At 49.8% G+C, this 13,675-nt stretch overlaps 1 protein-coding gene across 1 annotated transcript in view; it reads right to left on the bottom strand.

Annotated features, from left to right (window-relative positions):
* LOC100988147 (polycystin-1-like protein 2) overlaps positions 1-13,675 on the bottom strand; it is a 39,099-nt gene that overhangs the window by 3,127 nt on the left and 22,297 nt on the right. Inside the window, 4 exon segments of the mRNA XM_063598094.1 lie at positions 636-773; positions 4,505-4,601; positions 6,563-6,772; positions 8,354-8,577. Of these exon segments, the coding sequence (XP_063454164.1) occupies positions 636-773; positions 4,505-4,601; positions 6,563-6,772; positions 8,354-8,577 (669 nt within the window).

The following is a 13,675-nucleotide window of genomic DNA, read 5'->3' on the forward strand; positions in this document are numbered from 1 at the left end:
GAGGCCAGGAGTTCGAGACCAGCCTGGCCAACATGGTAAAACCCTGTCTCTATTAAAAATACAAAATTTAGCCGGGTATCGTGGTGCACGCTTGTAATCCCAGCTGCTCAGGAGGCTGAGGCGAGAGAACGGCTTGAACCCCGGAGGCAGAGGTTGCAGTGAGCCGAGATCGTGCCACTGCACTCCAGCCTAGGTGACCGAGTGAGACTCTGTTTCCAAAAAAAAAATAAACAAATAAATAAATAAGAATAAGAGGAATTAGGCAGAAGAAAAGCTGGGGAGGAGGAGTGAGCAGACTCCAGGCCGATGAGATGGAACTGCCTGGGCAGAAGCCTGGGGTGGGGACAGGGTGCAGGTCGCAGGTGCTATAGAAGCCAATGTGAGGACAACGTGGGTCATGGGAGCCGGGAGCGGGCACTTGAAGCGGGTAGAGCCACAGGAGCCGGTTTGAGTTTTGTCGTAAGGGTCATGAGAGGCGACCGAAGGATTTTAAGTGTAGGGGAGAAGCTGGAGTGTGCTGATACCCAGAGAAACTGAGGCCCAAAAGACAAGCGGGACTTATCAAAAATAGCACCGTAAGGGTGTCTGTCTGTTTCAGGCTGTGCTGAGAGCCAGCGAGTGGGAAGGATGCCTACCCAGGATTTCTCTGATGAGGGCAAATACTTTCTGTTCCTTGAGGTGGGTGGTTTTCATCTTCTCAATGGCAGTGGTGAGAGGTGGCTGGTAGACATCCCTGCTGCTGTTTTTTCGTGCTCGGAACAAGGCATAGGGGTCTGTGGAGGGAAGGACACCAGGACAGCCCCCAGGTGGGCAGAGGAGGACAGGCTCTGCATTTGCAACCATAGGCCCCTCTCTCACCTGCTGCAATGGGCTCTGCGTTCCTCTTCCTTGGGAGTCGTTTCCCAACTCTACCCTCCACACCTCTGTCCATGTTCTCCCAGGGCCTAGAGTCCCACGCCTCCTCCATCTGGAGGACTCTCCATAGGGAAAGCACAGAGGTGTCTTCCCCTCCCTGAAATCTTTCTGGCCCCTGCACTGCCTTCCCCGACACTCCAAAACTGATGGATTCGAGGATGAGGGTGACAAATATCTCAAAGTCCTCTCATGTCTGTTACCTAGTATCTTCATTTTTTAAAATTTAGCTTTAATTTTAATTTTTTTTTTTTGAGACACATTTTCACTCTGTTGCCCAGGCTGGAGTGCAGTGGTACAATCTCGGGTCACTGCAACCTCCACCTCCCGGGTTCAAGCAATTCTCCTGCCCCAGCCTCCCGAGTAGCTGGGATTACAGGTACGTGCCATCATGCCTGGCTAATTTTTGTATTTTTAGTAGAGACAGGGTTTCGGCATGTTTGCCACTCTGGTCTCGAACTCCTGATCTCAAGTGATCTGCCTGCCTCGGCCTCCCAAAGTGCTGTGATTACAGGCATGAGTCATCGTGTCCAGCCTCATCAATTTAAATTAAATTTTTAAATTTTTATTTATTTTTCATTTTAAGGCCAGGCATGGCGGCTCAAGCCTGTAATCCCAGCACTTCGGGAGGCTGAGGCAGGCGGATCGCCTGAGGTCAGGAGTTCGAGACCATCCTGACCAACATGGTGAAACCCCATCTCTACTAAAAATACAAAAATTAGCCATACGTGGTGGTGCACGCCTGTAATCCCAGCTACTCAGGAGGCTGAGACAGGAGAATCACTTGAACCCAGGAGGTGGAGGTTGCAGGTGAGAGAAGAGAGACGGATCCTCTCATACTGCTTTATATTGTTTTATACTCAGAAAAGGAAAGAGAAGCGAAACTAAAGGCAGGTAGCCCGGCGCCTAAGAACTAGACCCGAAACCAAGGAACCAGACCCGAAACCAGGCCTGGGCCTGCCTGACCTAAGCCTGGTAGTTAAAGATCGACCCCTGACCTAACCGGTTATGTTATCTATAGATTCCAGACCTTATATGGAAAGGCATTGTAAAAATCCCTGTCCTGTTCTGTTTCGTTCTGATTACCGGTGCATGCAGCCCCCAGTCACGTACCCCGTTTGCTCAATCGATCAGGACCCTCTCACGCGGACCCCCTTAGAGTTGTGAGCCCTTAAAAGGGACAGGAATTGCTTACTTGGGGAGCACGGCTTTTGAGACAGGAGTCTTGCCGATGCTCCCGGCCGAATGAACCCCTTCCTTCTTTAACTCAGTGTCTGAGGAGTTTTGTCTGCGGCTCGTCCTGCTACACAGGGAGCCGAGACCATACCACTGCACTCCAGCCTGGGTGACAGAGCCAGGCTCTGTCTCAAAAAAAAAATTTTTTTAACAAAAAAAATTTAAAAAATAAAAATAAAATGTTTTTCATTTTACTTGTTTTGTAGAGATGCAGTCTTGCTGTGTTGCCCAGGCTGGAGTACAGAGGTGCAATCACAGCTCACTGAAGCCTTGACCTCCTCGGGCTCAGGCAGTCCTCCCACATCAGCCTCTCGAGTAGCTGGGTTTGCATGCATGCACCACCATGCCCGGCTATTTTTTTGTATTTTTGGTAGAGAAGGGATTTCCCCATGTTGCCCAGGCTAGTCTCAAACTCCTGAATTCAAGTAATCTGCCCACCTCAGTCTCCCAAAGTGCTGGGACTACAGGCATGAGCCACTGGGCCTCCTGTTCTTTCAAAACCGTCTGCGCACGGTGGCTCACGCCTGTCATCTTAGCACTTTAGGAGGCCAAGGCGGGCGGATCACTTGAGGTCAGAAGTTTGAGACCAGCCTGACCAACATGGCAAAACCCCGTCTTTACTAAAAATACAAAAAATAGCCGGGCGTGGTGGTGGGTGCCTGTAATCCCAGCTACTTGGGAGGCTGAGGCAGGAAAATCGCTTGAACCCGGGAAGTGGAGGTTGTAGTGAGCCGAGATCACGTCACTGCACTCCAGCCTGAGCAACAGAGCAAGACTCCATCTCTCTCTCACACACACACACAAATCATAAAACAGATCATCATTCTCATATGTAAAGCCCTTCCACATCCCAGCCTTGCCCCAGCTCCTATAAGACCCTGACAACCTGTTGCCCACCCCCTCTACCCTTATCTCTAACCATTCTCCCCCACCCCCAACTCACCATGCTCCAGACACACTGTCAATGGTTGCTATAAAATGGCTGCAATAAAACGACACCACTGTCCCACCTCGCGGCCTTTGCAGGTGCTGAGTGTGCAGTCCTTCCCTTCCCCCGTTCTCAGCAGAGAGGTTAGGCACCACCGCAGCAGAGAGGCCTGCCCTCTCTTGATCTTCCCCACCCCTATTTCTTACCATAATTCACACTTATATGTCTCCTTGTGCATTTACCTGGTTGATGCCATCTCCCCAGATGGGCTGTTCATTCCAAAGGCAGCAACCTGTACCCTGCAGTCGGTGCTGTGTTGGCAGGGACTGGGGTTGGAAGTGGGGATTGACTTTAAATGGGCAACAAAGAACCTTTTGGGGTGATGAAGCTCTTCTAAATGTGAATTGCAGTGATGGTTACATAACCCTATACATTTACTGAAATCAACAAATTGTGCACTTACAATGGGTGAATTTTATGTAAATTATATTCCCAAGCCATCACAAGGCCTGGCCTGCAGCCAGTGCTCCCTGAGGACTTGCCAAAGGGGTGACTGAATGAATATTTAATGGTCTGGAGCCTAGCATCTCTGTGGAGAATTGAGAAGATTTTAATGGACCTCTCAGATCTGCAAATCTAAAACGCTGTCCTGGAATGGAAGAATACAGGCCCTGAAGAGGTAGCCGCACTGCACTGTGAGGCCCGTGCATGGCATTTGGTTTGTTTGTTTCTATTTTATTTTCCCTGAAAGGCAAGACCATTGCCTCAATGATTCCACATTGATTCAGTTTTATTTGCATGTTTGTTTTGTCATTACTGTCACCACCCTTGGGAATTTTGGTTGGGAAGTGAGAAGTCAGGCTGGGAGGATGGGGACTGGCCAGTGGCCTCCTAGAGCAGGGGTGAGTGTGGCCGTATTCCAACAAACCTCTATTTACAAAAACAGGCAGCAGGAGACATGTGGCCCCCCAGCTGTAGTTTGCAGAGCTTTGTCCTAAAATTCTAATTTGCGGCCACTTTTTGTAGCCTCGTGTAAACTGATTCTTGTTTTAGTTTCTGTTCTAAAGCCCAGGGCCCTGAGTCTCGGAGAAGAAAGCTGCTTGCTTGGAATTACACAGAGAAGGACCGCCCATGTGGACAGCTATGTCCCTGAGGCAACTCTTCTAGCTGGCAGGTCATACTTGGGTGTCATGGAGAAATGCCAGGGAACGAACAAACACAGATACTCAGGAGACAATGGAGTCACTTTTTTCCTGGCTCTTTTGGGGATGGCTCACAAACTGGGGGTGAAAAGCTGATGAGGAACAAAGGTCTGGGGAGCTGGCCCAAGGCCCAGGACCCCGGACAGGCTGCACTCTGCAGGGCTCACTGAGCCTCATCAGGGCCACAGCTGGCCAGACCCTGCCTCCAGCCACCGAGGCACATTACCTGGGCCCAACAGATGTCCTGGCAGCAGGGCCACAGTATCCTCCTCATCGTCCACTCTCTTCAAGACCAGTGCAAAGAAAGCAGCGAATCCCAGCACCTGAAAAATACCCACAGAGGTCCTCGAACCCACTCTGGTAACTCTCAACCCCTCATCTGCGAGCGCGTGGGGCTTGGGGCCACGTTTGTATGTTGGGGAGGGCCCTGTGTTTTGGGGGAATGCAGCTCCCTTCTGCAGAGATGGGAGGTGGTCATGAAGCTGGACCGCAAGGCCTTGGCTCGCAGACCAGACGGGGAACTGGCCAGTCCTAGAACTCCCCTGAGCCTTCCCACCTACTACCGCTCACCTGTCTGAGGGGTCTCTGATCTCTCTGCAAGGAGAATTGCTCTCCCCCCAGGCTTTCAGCACAGGGATCCTGCCCCACCCTGCTCCTTCCCTTTCCTCCAGTATTAAGTAATGTGCTCAGGTGCAGGGTCTTAGCTGCAAGGCCTCAGCCACGTGATCTCTGCGCCTGCTGCGCACAAACACACGAGGATCCTGTGGTTCACTTGGGGAGCAGAAAGGCTCAAGACGCAGCCCTGTTCTTAGTATCCTGCGAGCCTAGTGTTGAAGGGAGGTGTTGGATGTTTTTTGAGTCTTATGGTAAAGGCTGTTCAGGGAAGAATGGGGGACGAGAGGGGATTTGGCAAAGTCCCATAGGTGTAAAGATGAGCTTTGTTTTTTTTGAGATGGAGTCTTGCTCTATTGCCCCAGCAGGAATGCAATGGCATGATCTAGGCTCACTGCAACCTCCGCCTTCTGGGTTTAAGTGATTCTCCTGCCTTAGCCTCCCTAGTAGCTGGGATTATAGGCACCCAACACCACGCTCGACTAATTTTGTAATTTCTTTCTCTCTTTTTTTTTGAGATGGAGTTTTGCTCTTGTTGCCCAGGCTGGAGTGCAATGGTGCAATCTCGGCTCACTGCAACCTCTGCCTCCCGGGTTCAAGTGATTCTCCTGCTTCAGCCTCCTGAGTAGCTGGGATTAGCTGCGATTACAGGCATGCACCACCACACCTGGCTAACTTTGTATTTTTAGTAGAGACAGGGTTTCTCCATGTTGGTTAGGCTGGTCTTGAACTCCTGACCTCAAGTGATCCACATACCTCAGCCTCCCAAAGTGCTGGGATTACAGGCGTGAGCCACCGCGCCCAACCAAGATTTGCTTTAAATATCTCCTCCTTTCTGTGGCTTCCCCTACACCCCAACCCAGTATCTCTTACCCCTAGGGGTTCCCCAGGGATTGCCCACTGCCCGACTCCTTCCAAGGGAAACTATGCACCTTGCCTCCTCTGCTCTATGCCTGGATTTAGGATTTCTTTCTTTCTTTATTTTTTTCTTTCCACCATCCCAGGTTGACAGATCACCAGGAGCTGGTCTCATGGGAGCTGCCTGACCAAGGATTTTTTTTTTTTTTGAGACAGGGTCTTGCTCTGTCGCCCAGGCTGGAGTTCAGTGGCACAGTCGCAACTCACTGCAGCCTCAAACTCCTGGACTCAAGCGATCCTACCACCTCAACCTCCCAAAATACTAGGATTACCGGCATTGAGCCACCATGCCGAGCCAGAATTTCTTTGACTCTTAACATGTTCTTTTGCGTAATTTTACATCTCAGGAATAGGAGTGTAGCTTCTAACTCAGGCACACATATAATGACTTGGTGTTTTTTCCAAAGGGAAAATTCCTTTAAATTGCTGTCTTTTCCCTTGCAAGCAGACTCAGAAAAAAAAAAAATGAATAACAAGCTACATAAATTGTTGTCTTGTCTCAAGATCAAATGGATGTTAACAATGAGGAAATAGGGTCTTATTTATACATATATATGTATACCCTAGGGCAAGGGTAACCTCGGGTGATATGATAGGGCTATTTTTCCTGCCCTGGGCCTGCCCAGAGGGGGTGCTCCAGGTCCATTTCTTGAATAAATAAATAAAGGAATGAAAGCCCAGGGACTAGACTGCTGGCGGTAGGGAAGGGATGGGTGGAGGGGAGGAGGGCGGGTGCCTGAGGCAGGGTCCTGACCTTCAGGGGCTGGGTGACGAACACGCTCTCCACGAAGGAGACAGCCATGGAGATGAGCCACCTGAGGGAGCTGGCCCTCCCGTAGTGCAGGCCGTAGAGCATGGTGAAGAAGGCCGCCACGCCACTGGTGGCCGCTACCAGGAGCCAGCCCACCAGGACGCACCACCAGGGCAGGCCTTGTGGGGGTTTGTTCACCCAAAGAGCGCTGCAAAGGAGGTGGACAGACATAGTTAGGGTGGCCACACCCCCAGGCAATCTCAAGGTCAAACCCCACTCTACTCTGATCAGCATGACCTTGGCCAAGCTCCTGGACCTCTCAGATCCTCTGTTTCCTTCTCTGTAATCTATACCTATCTCAAAGGTCTATGCCATAGTCTGTGGAGTAAAAGCAGTTACACTTTTTCAGTGCTTAGTAGGGGCAAGTCCCCGCACTAAATGCTACACACAGATTTGCTCTGTTATTGCTCAGGGCAAGCCTAGAAGGCAGATACCATAGAATTTTGTTTTAAGTTTTCTCGGCCGGGCGCAGTGACTCATGCTGGTAATCCCAGTACTTTGGGAGGCCAAGGAGGGTGGACCACAAGGTCAGGAGTTCGAGACCAGCCTGGCCAACATGGCGAAACCCCGTCTTTACTAAAAATACAAAAATTAGCCGGGCGTGGTGGCGGGCACCTGTAATCCCAGCTACTTGGGAGGCTGAGGCAGGAGAATTGCTTGAACCCAGTAGGTGGAGGTTGCAGTGAGCCGAGATCGTGCCATTGCACTCCAGCCTGGGCAACAAGAGCAAGACTCTGTCTCAAAAAAAAGAAAGAAAATTCTCATCATACAAAAATTAGTAAGCACAGTGAACACCCAGGTGTTTATCAGCTGGCAACCACTATCACCCCTTGTCACACTTATTTCATCTGCCCCCCAGCCCTGTTTTGTTTTTGTTTTTGGCTGGAAAATTTCAACATAAATTCCAGACATAATACAAAATAATTCCTAGTCACTTCAGAAAGCATCTCAAAAGTGGCCATTTTTGCCAGGCGTGGTGGCTCACGCCTGTAATCCCAGCACTTTGGGAGGCTGAGGCAGGTGGATCACTTGAGGTCAGGAGTTCGAGACCAGCCTGGCCAACGTGGTGAAACCCCATCTCTACCACGAATACAAAATTTAGCTGGGTGTGGTGGTGGGCGCCTGTAATCTCAGCTATTCGGGTAGGCTGAGGCAGGAGACTCACTTGAACCCGGGAGGCAGAGGTTGCAGTGAGCCGAGATCACGCCACTGCATTCCATCCTGGGTGACAGAGCAAGACTCTGTTTCAAAAAAAAAAAAAAGGCAATTTTCTTACTGAATTACAATGCTGTTTTCACACAACAAAATTAACAGTAATTTTTAAATGTCATCTAGTAACCTGTCTATATTCAAAGTTCACTGGTTATCTTAAAAAATGCATTTTGTTTTAAGTTTGAATCAAGAGATAGGCATCATCATTCCCATTTTACAGATCAGGAAACTAAGCCTGAGAAGTTGAGGAGCCGGGCCAAGAGTGAAGTGCACAGATGGGAAACAGCCCACAGGAACACTGTTGTGAGTGTAACGTGCGGTACAAAGGGCCCTGAATGCCTTCCAGCAAAAAGACCTGTTCAAACCTGGCCTCCCTGAATGTGTGCAGGAATCCTGCATTGTTTCTGCCCGGCGAGGTCTGGGTGGACATCCTTCCAAGATTGTTCAGAATGCCCTTTCCAGAGGGCCCCAGGCTGGGGCAGCCAGGCACCCACTCAGCGCTGAGGGAAGTGGATTACCTGGCATTGCAGGGGCCCAGGTGCCCGGCTGTACCCCCAGGCCGCCCTTCAGGGTCTGCAGCTGCCTGAGGGCCCGGGCATGGCTGTGGGGCTGAGGGAAGCCTCGGGGCCCCACCAGCCGCAGCTTTTGCTCCACGTGTTCCAGCTGAAGGTACAGACACTGCCTGTAGGCGCTGTCCTTCCAGGGGCCACTCCGTGCCGCCTTGGGCTTGGGACACTGTGATTTCTCTGGAGGACAAAGGAGAAAGCGATCAGCTTGTGCTGAGTCACAGAGCAAACCAGCTGCAATACAAACAACAGCCAGGTGGGGCAGCATGTGCAGGTGGTCCCAGCTACTCGGGAGACTGAGGCAGGAGGATCGCTGGAGCCCAGGAGGGCAAGGCTGCAGTGAGCTATGATGGCGCCACTTCACTCCAGCCAGGGCAACAAAGCCAGATCCTGTCTCCAAACAAAACAAACAAACCTCCCCCCACAAAACACAACAGTAATAGTACCAGCTTCTGAGTATGAAATGCTTGCTATGTGCCAAGCCCTGAGAAATCTGAGGTTCAAAGAGACGGAGTAAGGTTTTAGGGTCACACAGCCAGTTAGGATTCGATGTTTCTCTTTTAGATTTTTATCAGAGTCATTCTTCAAATTTCCCTACACATCAAGAGAACAGAGGAGAATCCCATACTCATCACTCCAGCTACAACAATGACCAACATTTGGCCAATCTTGTCTCATCTCTTTTCTTCTCCTGGAGCTTTTTTTTTTTTTTTTTTTTTTTTTTTTGCAGTGAAGTCTCACTCTGTCTCCCCAGCTGGAGTGCAGTGGTGTTATCTCAGCTCACTGCAACCTCCACTTCCTGGGTTCTAGAAGCAGTTCTCTTCCCTCAGCCTCCTGAGTAGCTGGGACTACAGGCGCACGCCACCACGCCCAGCTAATTTTTGTATTTTTAGTAGAGAGATGGGGTTTCACCATGTTGGCCAGGTTCTAAACTCCCGACCTCAGGTGATCCGCCCGCCCCGGCCTCCCAAAAGTGCTGGGATTACAGGCGTGAGACACAGTGCCCGCCCTCACCCCCCTGACTCCCCCACCTCCTGGGCCAAGAGTATTTTAAAGCAAATACTTTAATATGGTAAGACTTGAATTTAAACCCTGTTTTGTCTAGTGCCAAATATAGTGTAATCCTGTCCCTTTTTTTTTTTTTTTTTTTTTTTTTGTTGAGACGGAGTTTTGCTCTTGTCGTCCAGGCTGGAGTGCAGTGGCGCAATCTCAGCTCACTACAACCTCCGCCTCCCAGGTTCCAGCGATTCTCCTGCCTCAGCCTCCTGAGTAACTGGGATTACAGGCACCCGCCACCATGCCCAGCTAATTTTTTTTTTTGTATTTTTAGTAGAGACGGATTTTTACCATGTTGGCCAGGCTGGTCTTGAACTCCTGACCTCAGGGGATCGGCCAGCCTCAGTCTCCCAAAGTGCTGGGATCACAGGCATGAGCCATCACGCCTGGCCAATATAGTGTAATCCTTAATCTTGTGTTTTTAGCTTTTTAAAAAATTATGAAACGTCTCAAACATAAACTTAGAGCAAACGATGAGATGAAGCCACACAGCGACACAGCGTCAAAATGATCAAAATGACGGAGCAAGACTCCGTCTCAAAAAAAAAAAAAAAAAAAGAAGAAATGCAGTTATAATCTTGTATCTTCCCTTCACCTACAGGACAAGCTTCTCTAACTGTACTTTGCATCTCCAAGGCAGAACACTATCCCACCTGGAGGTTGCCTTGAGGGACAGCAGTCCATCTGCAACCCAAAGAACGCCTCCGACGAAACTGTCTCTCATCTTGAGAGTTTCAGCCACTTTTACAGGCTAGCCCTGCCCAGGAAGGTGCCAGCTGGACCTCCTGGTAGATAATTCTAATTCACTGAAGTGCGTTACGCCGACCCCCACTGGCTTGCTTCCTCTCCTCCCTGCCATTCATGCCAAGTCTCCTTTTAAAATCCCTGCTTTCTGCCTCAGAGGTGTAGTGATATCCTTAAGTCAGGAAGCCTGTACTTCTTCCCCTAAGCTAGCTTTGGAATAAAAAGTTACTTCTCTCTCTCTCTCCACCCACCGACCTCAATCTCTTTTTGAGACAGGGTCTAACTCCGTCCCACAGGCTGGAGTACAGTGGCGTGATCTTGGCTCACTGCAACCTCTGCCTCCTGGGCTCAAGTGATCTTCTCACCTCAGCTTCCCAAGTAGCTGGGGCTACAGGCACATGCCACCATGCCCAGCTAAAAAAGTCACTTTTTTTTTTTTTTTTTGAGACAGAGTCTCACTCTGTCGCCCAGGCTGGAGTGCAGTGGTGCGATCTCAGCTCACTGCAAGCGCCGCCTCCCAGGTTCACGCCATTCTCCTGGGACAGCCTCCCTAGTAGCTGGGTCTACAGGCACCCGCCACCACACCGGGGTAATTTTTTGTATTTTTAGTAGAGACGGGGATTCACCGTGTTAGTCAGGATGGTCTTGATCTCCTGACCTCGTGATCCGCCCGCCTTGGACTCCCAAAGTGCTGGGATTACAGGCGTGAGCCACCGCGCCCGGTCAAGAGTCACTTTTTAAATACCAGATCTCACTCTGATTAATTGGACTCTGCAAATGGCAAGCAACTAAACCTGCATTTTGGTTACAGCCAGGTATACGCATCTCCAGCCCTGACTCAGATAAGGTTAGGGTGTTGGGTAAATGGCTATGGTGAGGTCAACTCCTACCTTCCTCTGACTCACAGCCTCCTCCCTCACCCTCCTGACTGGGCTCCCTCACTGAAGCCTCAGCTGAAGATTCCAAGTCAACACTTTATTTTGCAAGGCTTCTGCTAATGTTTCTCAAAGATAACATCACTGCCAATCATAACACCACTTACTGTATACCTGCTTTGTGTCAGGCTGGGATCTAAATACTTTACATGTCTTACAATCTTATTCAGCCCTCACAATAAGCCAACGAGCTTGGTGGATCAATACCCCTATTTTATATTTTTTTTACTTTGAGACACGGTCTCACCCTGTCACCCAGGCTGGAATGCAGTGGTGCAACCTTGGCTCACCGCAACCTCTGCCTCCCAGGCTCAGGCAGTCCTCCTATCTCAGCCTCTCAAGTAGCTAGAATTACAGGTATGTGCCACCACGCCCAGCTAATTTTTAACACCTCCCTTTTTTTTTTTTTTTTGAGACAGGAGTCTTGCTCTGTCACCCAGGTTGGAGTGCAGTGGTGCAATCTCAGATCACTGCAACCTCCACCTCCCAGGTTCAAGTGATTCTCCTGCCTCACCTCCCAGGTTCAAGTGACTCTCCTGCCTCAGCCTCCCGAGTAGCTGGGACTACAGGCGTGTGCCACCACACGCAGCTAATTTTTTTATTTTTAGTAGAGATGGGGTTTTGTCATGTTGACCAGGCTGGTCTTGAACTCCTGACCCCAGGTGATCTGCCCACCTCGGCCTCCCAAAGTGTTGGGATTACAAGCGTGAGCCACCACGCCCAGCCAACACCTCTATTTTCTAAGGGAAGAAATGAAGTCTCAGAGAGGTTGAGCAACTTGTTTAAAGTTGCACTGCTGCTACTGCAGCTGGGAGATCCCAAGGTTCTGGCCGACTCCAGAGTTCATGTTCTTAAGGTCCAGTGTGTCCAGCTGTGAATGCTAAAACTCCCAAACTCAAAGTCAAGGATCTAGTGGAAGCAGGGATGACCTCCATAAGCAGCCCAAACCCAGCTCTCTGGGGCAAATTCTTTTTTTTTTTTTCTTTTTTTTTTTTGAGATGGAGTCTTGCTCTGTCACCCAGGCTGGGGTGGAGTGATGTGATCTCAGCTCACTGCTGACTACACCTCCCAGGTTTAAGCGATTCTCTGCCTCAGCCTCTTGAGTAGCTGGGACTACAGGGGCAAGTAACTCTATCAGGGGTGGGGCCAAGAATTATGAATTCAAATTGCTTATTCTATAAACCATACTTTCCTGTTCTAAACAAGGTTTAGATAGTGGCCACCCTTGTGTATTAAAAATGGTAGCATTCTAAACCCACATAACTGTCCACCATGTTCCACAGAATATTTCCGTCACTGTAGAAAGTTCTATTGGATGGCACTGCTCTAAATGGGAAGATGGACAGGAAAGGGGCATGAAGGGAACCAGGAGACTAGTTGAAACCGGAATAATATGCCATACATACATTTGTTTAATGAAAACAAAACACTGTTACTGGGTTCTAGCTGGATATTGTTGCAAAAACCTCTGAATTTGAGATCTTTTATCTCTGTCAAACAGATTAAGGAATGTTAGAGAGGCATTAAAGACAGTCGCACCAAACTGAGACTTTCTCCCTTTTTTTTAGAGCTAGGGTCTTGCTCTGTCACCCAAGCTGGGGTGCAGTGGCACCTGTAACCTCAAACCAGTTTGCTGTAACCTCAAACTCAAAAAAAAGACTCAAGGGATCCTCCCACCTCAGCCTTCCAAATAGCTGGGACTACAGGTGCCCACTGAGAAGGAGTCTTGCTCTGTTGCCCAGGCTGGAGTGCAGTGGTGCGATCTCGGCTCACTGCAACCTCCACCTCCCGGGTTCAAGTGATTCTCCTGCCTCAGCCTCCCAAGTAACTGGGATTACAGATGTGCACCACCACGCCCAGCTAATTTTTGTATTTTTAGTAGAGATGAGGTTTCACCATGTTGGTCAGGCTGGTCTCGAACTCCTGACCTCAAGTGATCTGCCCACCTTGGTCTCCCAAAGTGCTGGGAATACAGGCATGAGCCACCGTGCTTGGCTAACACCTGGTTAATTTTTAAACTCTTTGTACAGACAGGGTCTCCCTATGTTGCCAACGCCGGTCTCGAACTCCTGGCCTCAAGCAATCCTCCCGCCTCAGCCTCTTAAAGTGCTGGGATTAGAGGCGTGAGCCAGTGCTCCCAGCCATTTGCTTAATTAGGAGGATTGAAAACGAATAGAGAAAGGAATAACTTTTCCAGTCTGCAATTCCATGTTCTTTAATGGTTTTTGCTGCCCTGACCGTGATCTTGCTTCCTGCCCCACATATTCAGGCACGGATCGAGTTCAGCTTTGCACCCCAGCACTCTACAGAAGAAGGCACCGAGGCATTGAGAATGGAGGTCACCTGTCCACGGTCACACAGCCGGCTAGTGGCAGAGCCAGGACCCAGACATGGTTCTTCCTAGTGGAGATGAGACAAAAGACAGATGGACGGCTCCCACCTCACGGAGTTTACATTCCAGGAAGGATGGTGCAGGCTTTAAACAATTTTCACCTGATTCATTACTTGGCCACAAACAGGTTGAATGCAAGAAGCTTAGGGAG

The sequence above is a fragment of the Pan paniscus genome, chromosome 18 (genome assembly GCF_029289425.2).
Source record: "Pan paniscus chromosome 18, NHGRI_mPanPan1-v2.0_pri, whole genome shotgun sequence".
Lineage (NCBI taxonomy): Eukaryota > Metazoa > Chordata > Mammalia > Primates > Hominidae > Pan > Pan paniscus.